Source organism: Acanthopagrus latus, chromosome 5, assembly GCF_904848185.1.
Source record: "Acanthopagrus latus isolate v.2019 chromosome 5, fAcaLat1.1, whole genome shotgun sequence".
NCBI lineage: Eukaryota > Metazoa > Chordata > Actinopteri > Spariformes > Sparidae > Acanthopagrus > Acanthopagrus latus.
This window is the reverse complement of record NC_051043.1, coordinates 17,977,191-18,000,821: the sequence shown is the minus strand read 5'-3', so window position 1 is coordinate 18,000,821 and position 23,631 is coordinate 17,977,191. Positions and strand designations below refer to the sequence as shown.

At 39.9% G+C, this 23,631-nt stretch overlaps 1 protein-coding gene across 1 annotated transcript in view; it reads right to left on the bottom strand.

Moving 5' to 3' along the window:
• Positions 1 to 22,900, bottom strand: part of nf2a (neurofibromin 2a (merlin)) — a 28,030-nt gene extending 5,130 nt beyond the window's left edge. Inside the window, exons 1-15 of the mRNA XM_037097098.1 lie at positions 22,158 to 22,900; positions 20,747 to 20,872; positions 20,501 to 20,623; positions 17,318 to 17,401; positions 10,844 to 10,912; positions 10,587 to 10,669; positions 8,346 to 8,421; positions 7,613 to 7,747; positions 6,836 to 6,910; positions 6,566 to 6,679; positions 6,190 to 6,312; positions 5,665 to 5,882; positions 4,139 to 4,244; positions 2,608 to 2,726; positions 1,394 to 1,553 (exon numbers count right to left, since the gene is read on the bottom strand). Of these exons, the coding sequence (XP_036952993.1) occupies positions 1,394 to 1,553; positions 2,608 to 2,726; positions 4,139 to 4,244; positions 5,665 to 5,882; positions 6,190 to 6,312; positions 6,566 to 6,679; positions 6,836 to 6,910; positions 7,613 to 7,747; positions 8,346 to 8,421; positions 10,587 to 10,669; positions 10,844 to 10,912; positions 17,318 to 17,401; positions 20,501 to 20,623; positions 20,747 to 20,872; positions 22,158 to 22,271 (1,725 nt within the window). The 5' untranslated portion in view covers positions 22,272 to 22,900. The remainder of the gene's footprint in view (positions 1 to 1,393; positions 1,554 to 2,607; positions 2,727 to 4,138; positions 4,245 to 5,664; positions 5,883 to 6,189; positions 6,313 to 6,565; positions 6,680 to 6,835; positions 6,911 to 7,612; positions 7,748 to 8,345; positions 8,422 to 10,586; positions 10,670 to 10,843; positions 10,913 to 17,317; positions 17,402 to 20,500; positions 20,624 to 20,746; positions 20,873 to 22,157) is intronic.
• Positions 22,901 to 23,631: the final 731 nt, after the last annotated feature.

The following is a 23,631-nucleotide window of genomic DNA, read 5'->3' as shown; positions in this document are numbered from 1 at the left end:
GATATGATACAGCGCAATTCAAAGCAGATTTGGTATAATTCAGTTGTGATCAGTATTTGATATATTTACTTTGTTTTTTCAAAATAAAAGTGTCAGTGTTGATGAAGGTTCTCAGTCATCCAGGTAATTTCAAGTGCTGTATTCATAGGCAACTATACTGAAACAAGTCCAGTTGCCCATACAGCACTTAGACTTAAATTAATCACTTACTTACTCAACTCGTATCTCAAATACTGAATCAGAAATACATCCGGTGATAGGACAGCTTTTTTTGTCCATCATGGGCAGTTTCAAACTCTAATCGAACCTGCTTTTCGTTTCATTACAAGATGTATCAACAGCGCTGCATGCCTTCACACACCATCAGTATATTCATTACAAGCAGAATAATCTTGGGGGAGCAGGTATGTTTTAGTACACACACATAAGTGTGCAGATTCTTCAATTATCCTCTCCTCATGATCACTTAGTCATTTGATTAGTCTGGTAACATGCCAAAATGTGCTGTAATGTAAGAGCACATTAGTAGAGCAGGGAAGAAAAAGACTGTTGGCGAGTAAAAATTGTTGAAATCAAAATACTTGCTAATTTGTAATAAGGCAAGAAATTCAACATTTGTTGACAAGACAGGTGAGTGAATATTAAACTTTTGTTGGCAAGAAAACTGCACCTTTAACTCCAGCATACATGTTATTTTTCAGAATTTAGTCATTTATTGGTGGAAGTTTTAGCACATGACCCTCTAAATAAAAACTGCTAAAACAAGAATTCCTTATTCCTCTCGCTAACTTTATTCAAACATGATTTTCTTATTCAAGGGTTCTGGGGTTTGCATTATTTATGACTCCCTTTATGCATGTGAAGACAGGGGAATCTAATGTAGAGATTTCAGGTAGCATTATACAGAGTGGATGCAACATTTCTTTCAATGTTTTGATGTTGTGGATGGATTTAGTTAGGTTTGTGTTCAGGGAGTGAAGCAATCTAACGGGGGAGAGACGGGTTGAACCCATACTGGAAGAGGGAAAAAAGGGAGAATGTTGCTTGTAAAAATCATTTTTGACAGCTGCCATGTTTATTTTTTTTATTCCAGCAGAATTTGGGTCAGGTCTGTGTTTGTTTATTGATGTAGTCGAATATCTGGCTCTTGAATTGGTTTTCTCATATGTAGCAGTTACTCTTTACAGCTGGATTTCTCAAATAACCTCTAAGAGTAGATGTAATCAGATTTCTGTTTGGCAACAAAGGACTAATAGACAAATGTTGTGCGTACAAGGCACCAAAAGAACTACAAATGCTTGACTGTGTATGTTGAAGGAACACATGAAGAGTATTTTGTGGCATGTGTTACAATGTATGTGTCCACTATGCAAGCAGGTGAGCTGGTAGATACCTTTTTGAAGTTGCTGTGCTTGCTGGTCCCCTGCTCAGTGTTTTGGTTGTGAATGATGTCTAGAGGAGTCTCCCTCTCCTTCATCTTTAGACTTTCAATCTCCGTCTTCAGCTCATTGAGCTGCTCCTGCAGGTGCTTGCTCTTCTCCATGTACTCTACCCTGAACATAATCAAAGTGCATGTTAGAAGACACTTTATTTGATTTTGCTTGACAATGCTGTTTCTTGAGACAAATGTTAACTTTGTTGAACAGTTTGGTACACCAAATTATCATGCATAACTCCAAACAGCATACTATTAAATAATATTCTTACCCAATTGTTCAAAGGATTTGTCAAAATCAATTAGACTAGTAACTTTTGAAAATAAAAGCTAAGTGAACTCAAAGGCCTCCACCAAGACAGCAGTAAAAATTAAACACAAAAAACATGGCAAATAATCTGTTTTTTTTGCAAGCTTTGATCAAAGGAACTCTGTCCATGGTTTTCTGATTGAAACCAAATTCTGAGAAATGTACAGTTACATGGGTATATAAAATAGTAAGTTTGCGAAAGATATGTTTTTCCAAAATAAGTAAGAAAAAGTGGGAAACACTTTCCATACTTCTGGGGAAAATATCAGTGGTCAACTATTTATAGTTCTACAATTAATTCTATTTTTTATGCAAACTTAAACTCCATTGCGGTCTGTCTTCAAGTAGTAAATGAGCAGTTGCCAACCGATTCTGAACCTGTAACCTCTCTCCTGAATGGCTTTTATCTTAAAAACCTAATTACCTAATTACATGACAACAAAGACCTGAGTAATATATTCCACTGCACAGCCAGGGTCATACTTGTCTCAGCGTAATTTCTCCTGCCTGCAATCACTGACACCAAGAGCTAGAGAAACAAAATACTGAAAGCTACTCATGACACCAGTGACAGGTATTGCAAAGGGTCAATTACTTACCTGAACTCCTGAATGAAAATGTGCATATTAAAAGGGACGGTGTTCCTCCATGTATAATCCTGCACTGTGTAGGTCTTAACACATTTTAAGTGCATTCAAAATTATTCCATGTAGATATTTGTCAGTTAATAAATCCCTTCGGCTGATTAAAAATTAAATCACGCCAATTAGGCTCAACCAAATAACCCAAAAGTGTCAAATGCATGCTTGCTGAGCCCAGAAATATTAAGTTGCATCAGCAAAGTTGGGACATGGCCACTCACTTCTCCTTCTCGATCTCCATGGAGAGGCGTTTCATGTCAGTATCTTTAAAGTCAAAGCTGAGGTTTTCCCTGCTGAAGCTCAGGTCAGGAGGCATGCTGTCAGATGGTAGTCCAGGGGACTGGGGAGGGAGATGGAAGGAGAGGTAAGGGCAAAGACAAAAATGTAGACCAGTTAACAGGGAATAACAGAAAATGAGGCAGAAAAAAGAAGTGGCAGAGATGGAGAAAGAAGAAGAGGAAATGGTGGGAAGGGTAAAATAAATACATAAATTTAAAGGTCACATTTTAAATAGGCAAAAGGACGAATGCATGAAAGAGATGTGATCAAGTATGACACAATGTAGATAAAAGGAGCACAGGAGAAAGGGGGAAAAAAGATGACCACTTTGATGGTCACAGACCATGAATACATGTGTGAAATATATATATGATTTTAAATCCTGATCAAATGTCTGAAATGCATCGGCCACATGCACCTCAGGCCTCGGCTGTAGATTAAGTGGACCTAACACACAATATAAATGTAAATCCATTGGTTGGAATGCGAATCCAAACTATACGGTGGATATAGTCAAAACAAATTCAGTCTGGACTTGCACAGAGGGCAATCTGACCAGGCCAGACGGAAATGGGAATGGAAAATCATGTGTATTTGTGTGTTTGTGTGTCTGGAGACTTTTCCCTTAATAACCAAAGTGTTACAGTAGCAACATGTCTTTTGTATTTATGTGCATCAGTGTGTATGTGTGTGTTGAGGCTCTTCATTCATAAGCTTACAAGCGATTAGTTCTCTATCGATGGCTACCATCTTGATGTGTATCTGTGTGTGCATGTGTGTGCATGAACATGAGTGTGAGCAGATGAATGTGTACTGTGTGGGTTTTTATCATGTTGGAGGCTCTTGCGTAGGCTGCCTTATGCGCTGCCTGTTCTTATGCAAGTATCTCCTGTTCCGTTTGGCTTTGCGGAGCTACATTTGCATGTGTGTGTGCGTGCATGCGTAAGCATATGTGTGTGCTTTTAGCAGTCAATCTGAAACTATTTTCTATGTTCGTGGTCATTTCCATTCCACAAATAGGAGCTGATACTATCAGTAGGAACGCACAGTATTTTTCTCTGGGGTGTACAGTTCGAGTATATCCATGTACTGTTTAATTTATGTATTTAGCATATTTGTTTTATGGAATGCTGTATTTAGACTATTACTTTTAGCTGTAATACTGTTATACTACAACACTGATTTATCTTTGTCTTTAAAAAATGCAAATGCCGATCATGATTTACCAGAAAACAAAATGGCATCTTGATTGCTCACATCAGACCAATAAGAAATTAAGATTATTTTCTTAATGTTGCTCATATTTATTGACACATTTTGGGGCTATGAAAAAATTTATCCAGGGACTACAGATTAAAAATAAATTATTCAAATACTATCAGAATTTCCATCGATTTCCTTCTTGCCATAGACTAATTACTGTGCACAATGTACATGTTTTAAGTGTGTGTGGTTATGTTCCAGGCGTGTTACCGTATAGAGAGCCCTGCTGGTGATCTCCAGCAGCTTGTGCTTTGCCCTTCGCTCTGACTCCTTGGCCTCCTGCAGGTCCTGTTTCAGCTGGTCAGCTTCCTTAGCCCTGAGAGGCAAACAGACAGAAAGTGTTTTAATTCACCTCCCAGTCCTTCAAAGGAAATAGAATTATCTAGATTGAATCCAAAATGATCTTAGATAATTAGTACTTTGGTACCCAGCGAACCAGGAATGTCATTTTGTTATTATGCAGGTGATCAATCGATCACCCCAGCACACAATAATTTCAGACTCCATTATGCCACCATCGGGTTTGCAAGAACGTAATATGCAGGTGATTACATTTTTTTTGATTGTGTTCCTGAACACTCAGCAGTTCCTCATTGATGTGGGGGAGCTATGTGCCTCAAGGGTTTGAGTGGACGTAGTCATTTACATGTTGAGTGCCATGGGTTTAAATTTCTCTGGTGCTGAAAGTGCTTATCCAGAAATTGCAGTTTCTGGCAAGTGGTTAATGGTGTCCATTTGAAATGATTGCCTAATAAATTGTGAAGTAGAGGCTGTGAAGTGGTATTCTTAGTATCCATGTATGATGTTTTATTGTGAAAATTATGTAGGTTCTTTGCTACAATAAACTGGCATCTATCAAGCTTTACAGAGTGCTGATCAAGGATCACTCATCTCCTTATCCACCTGACCTCTAAAGAAATAAAAAGTCAACAGCTATTATAACTACTTGATGTGAACTAGGGCGTATAAAAAACAAAATGAAAACGAAAAAGATTTCTAAAGGCACAGTTAACACACAGATGGCAAAGTAATTTTCAGCAGCATGTAGCAAAAGCGTTTGATAGGGTCTGTCACCATCAGTTGATACTGCTGCTTACAATTAACCAACACCAAATTAACTGCTGCATCCCAGACCTAGGAGGAGGGCTGCAGAACAAAAGCTTCCTCCCCTTTTCCCTCTGAGTGGAGCTGTGTAGTCGTCACCACACGACTACCTGCTTCTCGGCTGCAGTGCAAGAACAAAGCCTTTAAAATTAAATGATTTTAAACAAGTTAGAAGTTCTTATTCTTTGATCCGGCAATTTAAATGCATGCTGTGTTACTTAGCTCTGTGCTCAGAGCGTATCGACTTACTTCTCTTCTGCTGAGCACACTGAAGAGCAGCGGTGTGTTCGTGCACCTTGACATTAAACAGTATGGCAACTTGAAAACATTTTGGGAGGCTCATGGGTTGACAGGGTTATTTGCCTATTATGCCCCTGTAAGACAGCTTCCTCAGTACGGGGTATTGGCATTACAAAGAGGGGGGCACTCTTGGAAAGTAAGGAATATGTAGGAATAAGTTATTTAAGGATCTAAAAAGTGGCGCATGTTCTGCATGTGAATGTGTGTGAGACAGTATTGACAGAGACAAAGCCACATAGAGGACAAGCTGAATCAAAATCATATTCACTGCAGTAAGGGCACATTCACCCTCCTTGTTCATCCACACATGCCTCCTTCCGCCTCCCCCCTACCTCCTTTCCGACTCCTCAGCCATCTTGAGGGCCAGCATCTCTGCCTCCAGCATCTTCTGCTCCATGAGCCGGCGCTCCTCCTGGCCACGGATGGCAGTCACTTTGATGCGCTGCATCTCCGTCTCAGCCTCAGCAGCTTTCTGGGCCAGCAGCTTGGCCTCCTCCTCTGCGATCTGGGCCTTTTCAGCCAGCAGGTCCGCCGTCTGCTCCGAACGCAGCTGGAGAGGAGGAGTAGGAGGAGGAGGAGGAGGAGGAGGAAGAGGAGGTGGAGGAGGAGGAAGAGAAAACACAAGAAGTTGAAAACAGCAGAGGAGACGGGAAAATGGAGCAAAGAAAGAGATGTGCATGAATACAGAATAAATGAGGTGACAGTGAGAGCCAGAAACGGGGAAGAACAACATCAACAGCATACAAAATGACAAAAAACTGGGAGAGGCTGCAGTGAAGATGGTGTGAATATGATTTGTTTAGAATGTGACATAGCCAACTAAATGGTGGATTTCACATGAGTCAACCCAATCTTACCAGTGCCTCGTTGGCCATATGAGCCTCATCCTGCAGCTGGATCAACCTCCTCTCCAGCTCGTCCCTGGCTCTCTCTGCCTCCTCTCGCAGCTGCTTCTCCCTCTGCAGGCGCTGCCTCTCTACCTGAACACACGCGAGTAGAGTTTGGATGAGAAAAAGAGGATATGGTGGGAAATATGGTCAATGAATGAAAGAAACAGAAGAAACAATAGATGGAATATGGATGAACATCCTATGGACAAATGGATCTGATAGAAGAGTATGATTTATTTCGCTGCATACAGCTCCTAATATTGGCATATCAGAAGTAGAAAGATTTGGGTGGAAACCTGGCTGACAACTTCTGACATCTTTTTTGTTTTGCCAATGTCAATACCTGTTTTCTGGCCCTCTCCTCTCTGGCCTGAGCCTTCATCTGCTGCACTTCAAGCGAATCTACACGCCGCCGCCGCATGAACAGGTCATGGTTCCCTATACACAGCTGGAGGATCTGCACAAGAGAAACAAAACCGAGAAGCATGATTCTTCACTTTCACTTAGAAAAATTAGTTTTGTCTGTGGCTAGTACATATTAACTTTCTGCCAGCCACTTCAAAAGTCTCAAATCCATAATTTTAACTTGTTTTTCAGTCTGAGCTGAACTCACCAACTTGTTGACTCTGAGCCGTGAGGAGTTGAACTTGAAAACATTGGTTTTCTTGTCCAGTGGTTTGATGGTAAACTGAAGAATGATGACAGGAACACCAGATTGTTTTGATTAAACCATGAAAGACAAAAAGACATCTGTCAGGTAGAGGCTGGGCAATAACCTGCAAATCTATATGACAATGCTGACAAGGATATTTTATAATACTGAAGAATTAAGCAAAAAATAATAAAAACTGCAGTTTAAAGAAGTGAACATGTTATAAAACTTTACGTTAAAACAGAGCTAAATGTCTTACTTTTGAATTGTTTGTTCTCAAACAATATAAATACCTAAAACTTATAACATAACACATAATATGATTCCCATAAAATTCTATAAAGTACCACTGTAGTAGCAACCCTAAACTTTGAAATGAAGCATAACCCCAATACGAAAGAAGTTGTGACGTTGTATAAAACATAAAAGACAATTGTGATAATTTTCTTATTCATTTTACTCAATTAAAGTAAAAAGATGATGTATTCATGTTGGAAGCAAGGTGGGACAAGGTCAACAAAAGATTAGAAACGTTGTGAAATAAAAATAACTGTTTCATTGGTAACAGCTGGCAGTATCATGACTTGGTATGAAAGGGGCATCTTTGAAATGCTCAGCCATTCACACACAAGGCTGGGGCGAGGTTCAACACATCTATAAATAATAATATTATTTATGTTTTACACAGCGTCACAACTTTCAGGGAATTGAGGTTTTCTCAACAGCAGATTCTCCCACCTCCTTGTCGCTATAGGAGATGTTGCGGATCTCATTCCAAGGGAAGGAGCACTTGGGTGTCAGCCTATTGTCGGGCTCGTAGATGTGCAGACCCAGGGCGTCCACTCCCAGAAGTAGATCGGTTCCCTTTTTATTCTAAAACGCATTGGGAGAGTAAACAAAGCTTTGCTTTCTGGCTGTCTGTTCAGGGACACCAGCTAGCAGCTGTGGGAACACCCCTGCAGCCAACATTCAATTCTACCTGCTTCACATAGAAGTGGCATAGTGGTGGCTCTGCCTGCCAAAACAATTTGTTCAGGCTGAGCTGAACAATGCCAGTTGAGGGGTTTTATATGCAGTCTGGGCTTGTTTACTTGAAAAGTAATGCTACACTGAATTACTTAAGCTGAGGATGACTTGTTGGTGGTATTTTAAAAATGTCTCAGCCTTTAAGAGAGTGCATTGATCAAGGCCAGAGTCATCTCAAGTGACACTGTAGGAGTTGTTACAGGTTATTTTCTGCTATGAATCACCTGTGCCAAAAAGAAGCCCTTGATTTAACCAAAACATAAAAATATGCTTAAAATTTGTTCAACAGCCAAATAACAGACTCAACTAAGGGATCATTTAGAACAACAGAGCCAGACTGCTACTCCCCAACTTCATTTCATAACACCACAGTGAAATTGACACGCCTGCTAATCTCTCATATTGGCTTACTTTGTAAAGATATAGCGAAGCAGCATTGGCTCACCCTGATTAAAAAGTAATTGACGCCATACATGTCCAGGTCCTGAGCTATTTTTAAATACTCCATCTCAGCTTCATCCCTGTTTCAAAGGCAGACAGAGAGAGAAAGAGATTGAGAGGGATCCAAGGGAATGGTGAAGAGAGGGAGGGAAGGGTAGGAGGAGAGGAGGTGCAGAAGTGGAGAGAAAAACGAGATCAGACCTTGTTTTCCTCAGCTTTCGTGTGTAGCATCTGTCATATTGTGTGATCTATAAAAACTCTGCCACAGAGCTCTTCCGAGGGTGAATACACAAGCACAGTACTGACACAAAACACAACGATAATTCGCTAACAGGCTTTAGAGGTCATGCTTGATGGAGAGGAAAACTTATTCTGATGCCTCCAAGTCTCTGAACACTTTAAAAGAGAGGAAACAAATGCATCAAACTCTTCTCTTCCCCTTTGCAGCCTGGTTGGCAGATCAGTTGTGATTTCAGGGTCAACTCAGCAAAAAAAAGTACATTAGCATACTTTGATGACTGAGGAGAAATCAGGGCATGCTTCCGCCTAAACTTTTAATAACTTTCTGTTTGATATGGGTGGTTAGGAAATTGATGATTTAAACTTCATCAAAGTTTTAACAGGCAAGAGAGCATTGTGCCAAGTAAACAAAATCTAATCTAGGTTGGATGCAGAGTACATTCTGACTTCAGAGCGGGTTGACTTTAAATGTTAATGCTTGATTGATGCTGTGGAAGTGTAACGCATTGGGGTTGCACTCCATAAAAAATAAATAAAAGATGCACATGTTTAATCAGGCAGTTACTTTGATTTTATGCTAACATCAGTTTTTCAATGATCAATTTCTTATCTGGCTTGAAAAGAACATGAGCCAAAATAAAGAAGAAATAAACTTTTAACTGTATTGGGGCTGGACATCAAATCTCGATACTGTTCACTGAGAATATTCATTGATATTATGGAGAATCAAACATTTTAAAATACCAAGGCCCAGCACAAAATTAACTAGTCAGACTTGCTAACATTTGCTAATTTCCACAAAATGCAAAGTACAGCTGAGGCTGATGGGATTGTCATTAGTTTCTTTGGGTATGTGGTCATTAACCAGTGCACTGGAGAAATTAAATTCTTGCACTGGGAAAGTCTGGGATCACCAAAGTTATTACAATTCATCTTGAATGAATCCTGCATGAATGACTATACAGAATTCCATGGCGATCCATCTAATGGCTATTGAGACACTGCTCTTTGAGCACAAATGCAATCCTTGTGATGAGGGAAGGAGGGAAAGTAAGTGGATCACAAAAGTTGTGGATCACATGGGTGGAAGCAGAAGACCACTCCTATCAGGGAGACACTTCATCAAAGGATAAAGGCTTTTGCTTTAATTTGTCATTTGTATCTTCAAGAAACCATGAAAGTAAGTACTAAATGTCATGATGATCAATCTACAATATAACAAAATCCAGGTGCAATATTGGCACTACAGTAGCATCAAAACTAGCTAAGCGGTACCAAGCTGTAGTCCCATCAGAGGACCAGTGACCGCCCTCGTGTTCACCCACTACACCGCATCACTTACTAAACAATTGAAATGCTAAAGGTGTGAGGACCACCAACTCCCCACACTCTCCACTGGGGTTCAAAGGGTTATTGATCAGCACCGGTGACTCAATTACTTTTTACAAGTGCTGAGGGTTTGCTGGCTTTTAGCACTCACTTTCCAGCCCAGAACTCCCCACCCACGGGAGTTTTAAGACTCTCCACTTCCCTCACGGTTACACCCTATCCACTTTTAAGTTAGCTCAGCTTAGTGGTGGCACAAAATGCAACATCAAAACGAATGAGTTAGATTTATGAAAGCAGTTACAGCAGTGTAATTCTTATATTGCAGCACACTAAATGGTCCTATTTTGAAAAATAGCGACATGAATTGTGCTTCTCTTGTGAAAATATATGTAATTACACCTAATTGTGGCATGTCGTGGTGCTGGTGTATTTTCCTGGCCAAAAAAAGATGTTGAAACGTTTACTCATTAACGCGACTTTAAAAAACCTCCACTCTAGAAAACAACTTCTATGTGGCTCTTCTTGCCTCTCTCCACCAAAATGGACTTCAGCTTTGCATAAAACATTTCTTGCGGAACAAAGTTTTCAAGCACATCCTATGTGAACTTAAAACTGAAATTTGCTGATGACAGTGGAACTTCACAGTGGTACAGTTCAATGCAGCAGTTCAGTTTACCTCGTCCTGCCCCTGTGCTCCGCATAACACGCTGTGATCCTCTCCTCCCACATTTCTGCAGTCATCTGGTACAAGTTAATCACCTGAAATGGAGAAATATCCATGAATGCACAGAGAAAATACAGCACACGCTGAAGTGCCTCGTGTCACAGTGTAGGTACAGGCTTAGTTAAGAGGAATATGTAAACATCTTCCCTCATGAATGGCAATGAATGACAATGAAGCCTCGTTCTTACGTAAACCCAGGTGTCACTCACTCTCTTTGGCAGCAGTTCCTCCTCAGCTAGGAAGCCAGGTTTGTGGACATTGGGGTCATAGTCTCCGTACTGTAAAATAGAGCAAAAATGCCAAGAAGATTAAAATCACTCCAAACTAATGGCTGATATCCACCTTCCCTCCAATAACAGACTGGACTATTCCTCTCCTGGGAGCTGTTCCTGATGAAACTACACAGCCTGTAAGAAAACAGTGTCTTGGAGAATGAATGGAGGCTGGTCTGCCACCATGTCATTAACGTGCACCGCACACCCAGTGGCCCAGTTGTTGGAAGACGGAGTAAATGATGCTATTAGAGATATCTCTGAGAGAACCGAGGCTGATCACTTATCATCACAGAGCGGGGATACAAATTATATCATGCATGTTTGGAGAGAGATACGGATGGATTAGGCATGACTGAGTGGCTGTGGGGAATTTCCTCTGGGCTGCTGTAAAACTAGTGGAAGGAGATGAATTATACATGTAGCTACAAATTAAAAAGTGCGCTATGACTGTAGATTGATCCAACTAGGTTAAATGGAATGTTTGCCTATATGCATGTACTGCTGTATGTGCTGTGCATGTTTTTCCAATACAGTCGTAAATATCCAGTTGCACCATTCCTCTGCAGTGTGATTATTGTTATTTTGTTGTTAAATTACCGGTTTAAATTACTACAGGTAATTATGTAGGCAATCTTTGTACAATTAAAGCCCTTTCACATTTTCCACAGTACTGTTGGAGCACTGAGGTGGTCCAGAGACAAATGTGTGTCAAAATTAGACAAATGTACAAATACAGAAGAGATCTACTCTTTAGAGCTCACTGAAAATATAACACATTGATTATGTGGATAAACTATCCTTCTAAGCAGTCTAAGGTTATGTGATTCTACATGAGCTGATGCTCAGACCAGATTCCAATCTGTAATTTTTTTTCTCCTACATTTCACTGATATTTTTGCTTGTTTGTTTATTATTGCAATTAATGATAATACTATAATGCTGTCTTGCTATATTGTATGAGAAATTGAAGTGTTAAAAAATATTAGACACATGTCACATCTAACTTTTCACATTTTAAGCCTAACTGCCATATCCCCTCCTAAATCTGGTTCAAACTGTGTATGTGAGATTCACAGAATATCCTCACAGATGTACATACTCCCTACTGGTGAATATTTAGAGTATGAATGCCATCCTTAGTTCAGAGTGATGAATTTTAGAAGAAGCATTCTCATCTTTGACACCAAAAAGTGGTACCTTATCTTCTTGACATGGCTTTCTCTCTATAACTATCGACCTCTTTGCTTGTACCCCAATGGAAAATAGGTGGTCTAAAAACACTCATTCCACATAATATTACCACTGAGGTTTAACAAACTTAAAAAGAAAAAAAAGAAACTCTCTGGTGCTGCTCAAGCGTCATTGTAAATGCACTCCAAATATCATTGTGGTGTCTCCAGAACAAAAATACAGCAACACCACAACTGAAAAAGGAATGGACTACAAACCAAATCATATATTTTGCTGTTATATGACATTGGGTGGTGAGGAAAATACATCGTTAAGTGGTAAAACAGTGACAAGAGATCACAACTGCAATTTAAGCACATCTGTCGCTTTACATTTGCACACAACAAATCAGCAGCTTTTGACAACTCGTGGCTCGAATAAACAAATTCTATAACTGCGTTGATTTGTTGTGTAGTGTTACTTTTATTATGTTGATTAATTGGATTTCATTTTTGTGCACACCAGTCTATAAACAGTACTTAACCGACCTGAATTTAATAAGCTCACCACACAGAGGAGAACAACAGTGGCTAACAGAGTGGAGAAGCCGAAGGCCATTTAATTAGATCCTTTCCCTTCAATTTCAAAGTTTCCACTCCCAGAGTTCCTCACCTGTTTATTTGTTACCGCTTCATAATTGATGACAAATAGACTTACTGAGGTATTGTGGAACCAACTGAGGTTTAGCTCAGGTAGAGAGAGAGTGGCATTACTGACAGTGAAAGTGTCCCAGATGCTTTTATCTACACATCTTTTATCTATCATTTCAGATAACCCCAAAGTGACAGCAACAGTTATGTGTCACTATTTTCACTTGACAATTATCAACAGCTGCACAATGGTGACCACTGACTAATAGATACCAGCATATTGCGTTCAATAGTTGCTAAAATTAGGAAATGTATTTCTCACAGTCCAGTCAGTTTGAAGAAAATCAATTTTCAGTACAGCTGTGAGAATGGTTTCTCATATCTAGCCAAGAAAATACATTCTCACCCATAAAGGGCATTACTGTTGTGTAACAGGCACACTAGACTTTTTTCTGGTTAGCTTTGGTTAGGCTACTAACCATGCAACATGGAAGGCTATGAGTAAACTAAAGGCTTTGCAAATTGTGCAACATGTCGAGGTTCGGAAATGTTTTTAGTGTCTCAGTAAATATTAACTGGAACGCCATGAACTTTGGGACAGGCATTCATGAACCGCAACTTTGCTTTTCCCCCAGCCATCAGATCAAAGTTGCCCAATATTGAAATACCTACAAAACTAATGGCATTTGTATGAGCCTCAGCTGTTCTCTATGTTTCTTGCTAATTACTAAAAGTCAGCACGCGAAAACACAACGATGGGGAGCTTGATAAACATTACATCTGGTCAAAGTTTAGCATTTAGCTTAAAAAACTAGTTTAACTTGTTTAACAGCCGTTAATTCCTATTTCATGTAGACTATATGGACCGCAAATTTACAGTTAATGTAAGAACAGAAAATATCATTAAACAAGAACAAAGGAATCACCTGCTTTTATACAGACACTTACAAATGATCTGGGTGAAATTGAAGGAGTCTCACCAGCTGGTGATAAAATTGGATGTTTTTGCTAATTTTCACTTCATGTTTCTACATGGCAAGGGAGGCAGGATTTACATCAAGGCAAAGCCGACAAATTCCAATGAGTATTAAATAACATAAATTGCGGTCCAGATTGAAAACGAAAAGTGCAACTCTATTAAGGCTCACATGCTGTGAGGTAAGAAAAACACCTGTAAAAACTCAGTGAGTCCCACCTTTGTCATCCTTGCCTATTAGCTTGTCATAACCCTCTCCAGTTAGCCTGACACGCAACACCCTGTTGTGGTGTTGACCTCACACCTTACTAAACCTCCCTGGCGGAGTGACACCCTCTGCATTTTTCCCAGAGCAACGGTTTCTTGATATTCCCTTTTGACATCTCCTTGAACCACTGCACCCGCTCAGCATACAAAGCAGGAGGTACTGAAACCTCTGCAGAGCCACAGAGGCTGAGCTGTTGGCTCACAGAGCGCAGAAAAATACCCTTAGAAAAATTAGTATGGCTTTTAAATCTTGTGAATTTGAACATTTTATATATATTCGCCAAGTACTGTTGTCACATGTTGGGAATTTTATTGATTTTCTTTAAACCAGTGCAGGCTGTGATGTTTTTGTGGAGGACTGTCACCGTGGGATCCTACTGCATAGTTATGTATCTCTGTTTAAGTTCCCAGGCAAAACACTTAAAAAGAAGTCAGCCAGAGCATCTGAGCACACACAAATTCCTCTACTATTCCTAACTTCTATTATCCCCTCCATTCATGCACTCTGTAACTCATACAAGGTAATGGTAGCTTTTATTGCTCCTGACTGTGTTTGTAATGAATAATATGTCCTCTAACTAGAAACATATTACAAACACAGATTCTGTGTGCAAATGTCTATATACATGTCTGTAACAGAGCTATGATTCACATTGTTTAGAGGAAAAAAAATATTTTAAATATTAATGCTTACTTGCCTAGTATGCCTTTACTTTCTCCTTATTCTCTTCTTCAGGCTGGCTTAATCATGATTTAAGATAAGCAAAAGTACCAAAGTGTATCCCACTGTGTGATATACTCACCTTCACGGGTTATACTGTGGTACTACACAAAAACAACTCATGACTAGAAAAGGAGAGGGAAAATGTTTGCCAAAAACCTCTCAGCAGCTGCACTGCTAAACAAGTACCTGTCTCCTTTTTAAAACGCCAATTTACTCCCATTGGCTCTAATCGAATCGGACTGCTGATTAAATGAAAACAGATTGTGGCCCCATATTTTTTTGCTGTTTCCCGATCGAGGGTGCAGACAGTGGAGAGAAGAGGTCTCAAGCTCATTTGCTGATTTTTCTTTATCCACACTGGCTCTTTTAACCTAGGCCATTTAAATTGGCATGGGAAAGGCAAGTCTCTGAGGGCTCCTGGCCAAATCTTTGCGGTAGAGCTCCAGCCTCACCAGACCCTGTCCGCCTGTCAAAAAGCTGCACCTCACTCTCCCTATCTTTTTCAAGGGGATTTGAGAGATGGGATCCTTCAACCAAAACGATTCAGATCGCCTAAGGTTTATTAAGGGAGCTTTTTCCTGTGGAGTGATTTCCATGGACTCCAGGTAACTTATTTGATCCTGAACCAATAAATCAATGGAGGTTTTTATACAGAATCTTGCATACAAGTAATGGATTCTATAGCTCCATGTGTGCTTAACTGAATGCTAATATGTAAAGGAAGAGAGATAGAAATAAGTGATAACTACGATTACCACCTCTCAGGCGTATTCGTTCACCAACAAGTCAAGATGCAGTTTACATACATGTCTGTGCCTGTGCATAAATGCTCTCTTCTACAGACCGCATTGGCTATTAGACTGAACACATAATACACATACATTTAGCAGGGCTGGCACAGTCACAATTTTCACTATTAGTTAAATACATATGCGCTTAACACTTTTATACAAGGACTGAATCAAGGGGTGCAAATCAAGAACAACACTGAAGTCCTCTTCTGTTTCAACAAGCTGTGAATGAGGGCCTGCTATGTGATCAAGTTCTAACTTGGAAGTGGAAGGGTCTAATCAAATCCATCTTGGATAACCCTTGTCATCCTCTCTGCAATGGCATTGGTAGCTTGTGGCAGAGAAAAGAATGAAGAGGAAAATCAAAGCCACCTTGGATATCCTCTTCCACCCTCTTGTGGCAATTCATTCATCCCACCCAGGTTTAAAACAGGGGACTTCGGGTGCTTATTTGTGCCCGCTGCTATCAAATTTTTCAGCAGTGGAGACTACTGACTATGGGTTATGGCTAAACACATGTTTTGTGATCTTTGACTGGCGAATTCTAATCAGTCCTTGAGTCTAAGTCTAATCTAAGACGTTGGTGCCAGATATAATGAAGGAGAATGGGATGGACAGATAGATAAGCTGATATAAAAAAACACTAAACAAATAATACCAATAGAGCACAAGCGACAGTTACAAACAGAGTCTTGGAATAAGCCAGTCTGAATGGGTCAGGTTTAAGATAGATTGTCACTTTTGCGGGACCCCCATTCATACTTCTCTGCCACTACTTTGCTCATGTCAACATACATGGCCTTCCCTACAAATCTTTACAAATTATCTTAGCATTCACCTCAGGGGATATTGTGTGTAGAGGCATTCCTTAACTGGCCCCTTTCAATACTAAGAGCAGGAGATGCTTCTTCTTCTGAAGCTAATTTCAACCACTTCTACCTGCAGTTTTCTTATTTCAGACATTATCCAGAGATTATGAACTTGAGTAACATATATATATTAACTTATCCTGAGCCCCTGTGTGTCACATCAAAGACACTTCACGTAAGGCCTCCGAAGCACTCCATGAAAAAGTAAAGTATATCTAAAAATCAATACCAAAACTAGCTGAATTTAAGGTGTGATGTGTGCCCTTCTGGTCCCTATTAGGGCTCAGACGGTAGAGCTCAGGGTCAACTGTAGATGATTTATGTCTTTTCTTTTGGAAAATAGACAAGAGAACAATAAGTCCACCAAGCTCCCTAGTGATAAAACATGCAATCTCCCTGCATTGTCCTAAGAGAGAAGAAAAGAGAGAACCACACTATAGCAATAGATTTTTCAGATGATAAACAAACAAATGAAATTCACAAAATGTCTCCAAAATGAACCACAGGTTCTCAAAAGAATTGTTTATCCACATTTTTTTTTTGCATAGACAGCTATCTACAGCCACAAAGAAATCACAAGGAAAGAAGGAGGTTAATTCAGTTGAGGACAGTTCCAGATGTACATATTCCCTCAATCCCTCAGTAAGTTAAAATAATGACATAACAATCTTTTCTCGCACGGCTTCTGCTGTGATGACAAAAAACAATTAAAAATTGCTGGGTCTGAACTACGTCTCTTTAAAAACTGTTGCATTCTTTAAGGCAGTTACAGAAAGCACCCGATATTAGTAAATGATTCACAGCTGTTAGCTCCTCATCAGAAAAACCTTTTTTTCCATGTGGTCATGAACATTTTAAAGTAAATGAGGATGAACCATGGAAAAACACACACAGCTGAATTTACTATCTTCATTTAAAGTAACTGAGAAAACAAAGTTAAGTTATGAAAAGGAGCACTTACCTTGGCGTGGACGGCGTAGGAGGCCAGCAGCACGGAGGCCTCGGGTGGACAGTGAATCTCCTCCTCAAGGATCTTCTTCTTCACCTAAGGAGTTACCAAATATGATCAGCTGTGCACATATCTATCTGAATAGCAAAGCTGTCTTTATTCCATCTTTTTCACAGAAAAAAGAGCCATGCAGGTAATGTATGGTCTATGACTTTTAAGTGTTTGTTGTATGTATAAACATCAATGAAGTTTGCATCAGGAATTTTTTTTCTCCCACTGAGTTTGAGTAATACATCTCCTTTATATTGATTTCCATGATGGGAGAAAAATGATTTTTGTGAGATTAAAGACTTGAATCAAGGACTTGAATCAGATCTCGACTCAGACACAATGACAAAAGACTTGATGCCTTAGAGAGAAGGGTGACAGCACAGGGTGAAACCTACAACAACTTTCTCACAGCCGTACTTTAGACATGCAGAACATGCTTTAACTCCACAAATACGGGAACCAAACAGAAAAGCACAGTGCATGTACCACTCTTCAGAAGCAACACAATAACTGTATTATATCTGCAATAAATAGGTGAATAAACTCCAAACTACTACTGCCACAGTACAGTGATGCTTGCACATATCAAAGAAGTCTGCAATGCAAGGAAAACTGTGCCAAATAAATATTGTGTGACTTATGTATCATAGCCACATGGGGACCTATTAGACACCAAGCCAGGAACTATCTAGCCTAGCCAACATTATTTCATTGTATCATTAAAGTTCTCCAAGAGTATCAGCTTGCTAGTCAGCAGACCATAATAACATGACAGACATGTCCAAGTAAAGCTCCAAATCACAGTTAGAGGAGAGTGCCACCCATTCCAGGATAGCTGAGTCTATGTGTGAACTCACTCCAGTTAGGAGACACAGATTCAAGGGTTAGGTCTCCAATTCATAGAAGAGTGTTGACTTAACTGTCATGGATTATAGTCATAACAGAAATTCCTAAAATGGGTGACAATCCCCTTTAACAAGGCTGCTAGTTTAAATTGCTGTGTCTCACCAGGTGTCACTACCTGAGCTCCTTCACCTGTCAACTTAACTGAGATACAAACTGGCGTTACTACGTATAGAGCACAAAACCAGATTGTAAGGAGTTATACAAGTGTGCGGTTCAATGCTTCAAACCTTATCATTTGCAGAGTCATGCCGTCTTCTCTTGTTTGGAACTAACAAAGGTATGGAGCCAGAGGTGTCAGCCCGAAACCGTGGCAAGCGCTAAGAGGCCAAGACTGCAATCTGGTTTACAAATGAGACAATGTTGTTGCTAAGATTGCAGGGCCGAGGTGACGGAGACGTGCGTGTTGTCTGTTTGTGTAAGTGGACAAAAGTGTGTGACGGGGAGTGTGTGTGTGTGTTTGTATCCGGGTCGGTGATCATTTCTGATAAGCACTAATCCAGCTGTCATGCCTGTGACACTATCTGAACAGAGGCCTGCTCCTGACATTACGGGAATTAATGAGAGCAAAGTAATAAGGAGGCAGGCGATGCGAGGCACTACACATTTGTATTCTTCTCCCCTTGTATCTGTGTACCGCTTTAACTGTTCAGTAATGTGTCATCTGTAGTCTCCCTTTTTTCTTTCAGCAAGGTTTCCCTCTGAAATAAATAAATTGCTTCAACCACCTCTAAACGGATTAGGGACACAGAGAGACTTTTTTCACATGTGTTAAGTAGATAAGTGCTTCTATACTAATGTTGAAGAACATAAACCGCATCACCGTCTCATGCCTGAACCAGCACAATGGGCTGGATATGATAGAAGGAATGCTATGTGGGGGGACAAGAATCCCATGGAGGATATGTCATTAACTGGGCCAATAACTGAGCCCTTAAAGCCTAATTGGTAATTGATAAATGTGGCTGGTAGCATTGGATGATGGGAGCACAGTTACAAATCTCATCTCTTGCAAGGGGAATGGTGTGGCAGGCTCTGCAGGAATTCCCTGGAGAGTATTAAGTGGCGAGAAAGGGCAGCAGTAATATGTTGCGCATTGATTCCACATGGCTGCACACAATAAGACCGGGACAATGGACAGAAAGTGTATTGGAGAGTGCTCTTCTGGTTCAACTCATCAGAAACTCTGTGGACGTGTGCCCCCTGTCGGGACTGGATCAAAATAGTGTGGAAGCCGCAGACACAGGGCATCAGTCAAATGCCTGCAGTGCTTAGATGAAATGGATTATCCTACATTTACATTTAAAGACCCTAAAAATCAGTCATCATGTTCTTACTCACCTGTTTTTTTCAAGCATTGATTTTGATTAATCTAGTACCACAGAATGATGACAGACAGTTCTAAGAAGGTTCCCTTCACCCCTCTGTGGAGATTACGATCAAGGAAAGAGAGATCTTGAAAAAAAAAGTGTCTGCCCACTAACCAGGCAAAATCCACAGCTTCTTCTCAGAGGCATGTTGAATTTCTGGTTTACATGTAGGGCCATAGCAATTTCAACTCAGCAAGCAGTGTGTGACAGTCAGTGTGAATGTACAAAGAACCTTGTTGTTAGGCCCTCATGGCATGTGCACAAATGACAAAAGTAGAAAAATAATGTCTGCACACTAAATAATGCTCCCATGAACATTTATCACCTCCAAATGTGACGTTTTAGGCTCAGGCTCTTCCTCAGACATGAAATTAGCACAGAGACGCACCTACATTAAATACTAGACATCTCATAAACAATGTATGAGGTTATCTAAACCATCTAAATGTACCACAACCACATCATCTGGTAAAAACAGACATGCTGCAATGGTGGATTCTATACTGTACTTTCTTACATTGTACATATCAATTGGCTATGGCTAGAATTCAATGTATTTCTTGTATTTTGTATCATATGACCTGTCAGGTGACCCCACTGTCCAGGTGCTTGTGAGATTCATATAAGCTGAGCAGACTTTTTATATGTTTTCTTCTGCCCAGCACCTACTGTTCCAAATACTAGGTGGGCTTTTATAAACTGCATGATGCACAAATGAAACACAGAGGAAGACAATAAGGTATATTGTATAGAACGTATATATCTCAAGAACTAAAAGACATTCATTGCTAAAATACTGAATAAGGTTCAATTTGGTTTACCTTGAAATGGACAAAACAAAAACTTTTGAGTTTGAATTACATATAATTACCTGTAGGAAGAAGAGATGTTGTGTGATATCTTGCACTAGCTCCTCCTCAGCATTTTCAGGGTAAAACTTGGCCAGGAAATGAAGCGTAATTGGCTCCTCCTTTGGTACCTCCTGGTCCAGAACCTACAACAATGAAGCAAAGAAATCAACATTTGCACGGTAGCGCCATTCATTTGCATTTCATTGCTGGCTACATCTTTATTGGAGAGACTGTTACAAAACCGGAATAACATGAGAATCACTTGCCCTCTTTTCCATCTTTAGCCAAGCCGCCGTGTCCTTGATGTTGTACCGGAGCCCAAAAAACCATGTCTCCCTCAGTCCCAGAGTTCGGCACACCAGGTCAAAAAGGTCTTTTCCTTTCCACTTGACCTGAAACATATTTTAGTGTTTGATTTTCTCAGAAGAGAAACCAGAGAATTCTAAATTACTACAATTACTTGAATTGAGACAGAGTGAGGCAGCATCCCAAAAAAATCTAAAAAACAAAGAAACCCTGTTAAAGCAAAATATCAACAGTAAGGGCCATCATACATTGACTGGCCCTTAGCAAGAGAATTCTTTATCAGGTTAAATATTTACAGCCATTCATAAGATGCTGTGTCTAGTGAATCCACATATACTTGTATTTTCCTCATAGCCTCAGTCTCTAGTGAGAAGCAGGGAGCTATGCGTGTTTTCCTCATCCAGCTAAGGGTTATGATGGAGGCATATCTGGCGCACATATCCAATTTAGATAGCTTTCATCTCTAGCCTCTGAGCTAACTCAGGGTGCAAGCTTCTGTCAAGTGCATTCAAGGTTGGCATGGAAAAAAAAAAATTAGAAACTAGTAGAAAGTAGGATATCAGCTTCATCATGCAGCGGGAATGCCAACTAGTAAGAAAAAAGAATTCCAAAATTCCCACGCAAGGCTTACTGAGCATTTTGTCTATATGACCAATCCCTGTTAAATGCTATTTACAAAACCCATAATTGATACAATTATCATCTCTGCACAGAAAATTGAAACCTGCAACTAAAATTATGCTGCTCTGTGAGTAATTACCATCTGCAAACTTTGGTGGGGTTCCTCCCCTTTAAATATAGAGGTGGTGTCTGCAAGTCATTTTGATGCCTTTCACCTCTGGTATATCATCGAGTCACATGCTAAACCAAAAAGACTGTGAGAAAGCCAGAAATATACATGAAAGGGGCATAAATCTGGGTGTTTTTGAAAGTTTGCACTGCAGGGGGATACCCACAGCATTTCAAGTCATGTACTGCAGTGAGGTTTGCCACTGACTTAAATGTTCATGATTCCATTTCTGCATTAAACAGATATAAATTACAACAGATAAAGTCTCCTGTAGGATAAACCCACTTGTCTGCGTGGTTCCTTGCTGCCATCTAGTGTCGAAAAGTGAAACTGTTTTTATGTTTGTGAGCGACCATCATTGCTATGACGCCTTGACCAACACTGTACCTAACGTTACAGGTGAAATCATTTGTAATTACAGGTTATGGTTAAGCAGATGTAGTATTGCAAAGCATGCATCGAAAACTGGCAATCCAGTCATTAGGAAAACAGCACTGTAGCTATTTGAAGTTTGGTCAGGGCCAGTGCAAATGTGCACAGTCTTTGATGCAAGTTGAATGAAATCCTGCTCACATACTCACCTCACAGCTGAACTCCATGTCGGACTCCATTGTGCAGATCCTGACGTTGAAGTTCCTGGCTTGTTTTCTCATCAGTGAGTTAAATCCCATTTTCGCTGCTAAGGCACTTGCCATGGCGAATAGCTTTTAAACTAACTACTCGATTATTCGAAATCGTTATTCGCTACAAATTAAATTCCCTGTCAAGGCATTGTGTCTATTGCACTCTATGGCGTAGACAGCAGGTAAGTCATTTGGCAAGACTTAGTTATCACAGATGTGCATGTTACTGTCTAGCTCCCCAAAAGCTCGACCAGGAAAGTTGCGTTCAAAGCAATTTCCATCAAAGTTTACACAGAGCTGTCACTGACATTGTATTTGAATGTTATTCTCACGATCAAGCTACGTGTTTACTGGTATATCTGTAATTTCACGCTAGCCAGCATAGAGATGGTTAATTAGCATTATCTAGCCGATAACTACAGTGTAACACTCCTTCCAGCTAATGTTAGCTAGGATAACGTAAATAGAAACTAAGTTAGCTAACTAACATTACTTATCCAGTACAAGTCCTTATCTCGCGTTGAAAGTAAAGTTTTCTGTATCGTAGAATCCGTAAATGTTTATATCCCTGCGTCCGAAAGCCAATATAGCCCCTCTGGAGACTTTAAAACACTCAGGTCATTGCATCTAAACTACTCTGGATAAGAAGTGCTAGCAACTGCTGCTAACCACATCATTAGTTAGCTATCTCATCCGAGAAAAAAAAAAAAGAAAAGGAAAAAAGGTGCTGCATTCAAGTACCATTCAGAATGTTGGAGTATCGTTGCACCGGACATTGAGCGCAGTGAAATTTTGACAGAGGGGAGCCTCTTCTTTGGGGCAAGGAACATGATTTCTTTTAGAAATGTATATACTGTATCTAGATAAAAACTAACGCTTGCTAATATTTTATTTATTTGTTTATTACAGTATCACACACACACACACACGCACACACAAACACACACACACACACACACACACACACACACACACACACACACACACACACACACACACACACTTTTATCCAGTGCAAACTAAATCCAAAATGTTAAGTCAGAACAAATCAAATGTCAACAGACAGATACTTAGTTCATTTTTCAAGCAAAAAAGCAAAGTAAAAAATAAATCATATCTTCTCAATCATGACTCTGCTGCCTTTAGTTGTCTTATCAGATCCCGATGAGATTATCCTATAGAAAACTAAATTGCAACGGGTATTTTTCACCATTTTCAGACATATTAGAGACCAAACTAAAGCCTGAAAATGTAACTGACAGCTTATAGAGTGATAAGTGATTACTTAGTTGCAAAAAAAACACTGACGAAAGATCTAGTAGTTGACAAGGACACATTATGATTTTTTTTTTCCCTGCCAAAACACCGAATGAAAGAACACCTGCAGTATTCTTGTTGCCTGAACGTAGCACAGCTTCTCTCTTCCTCTTGA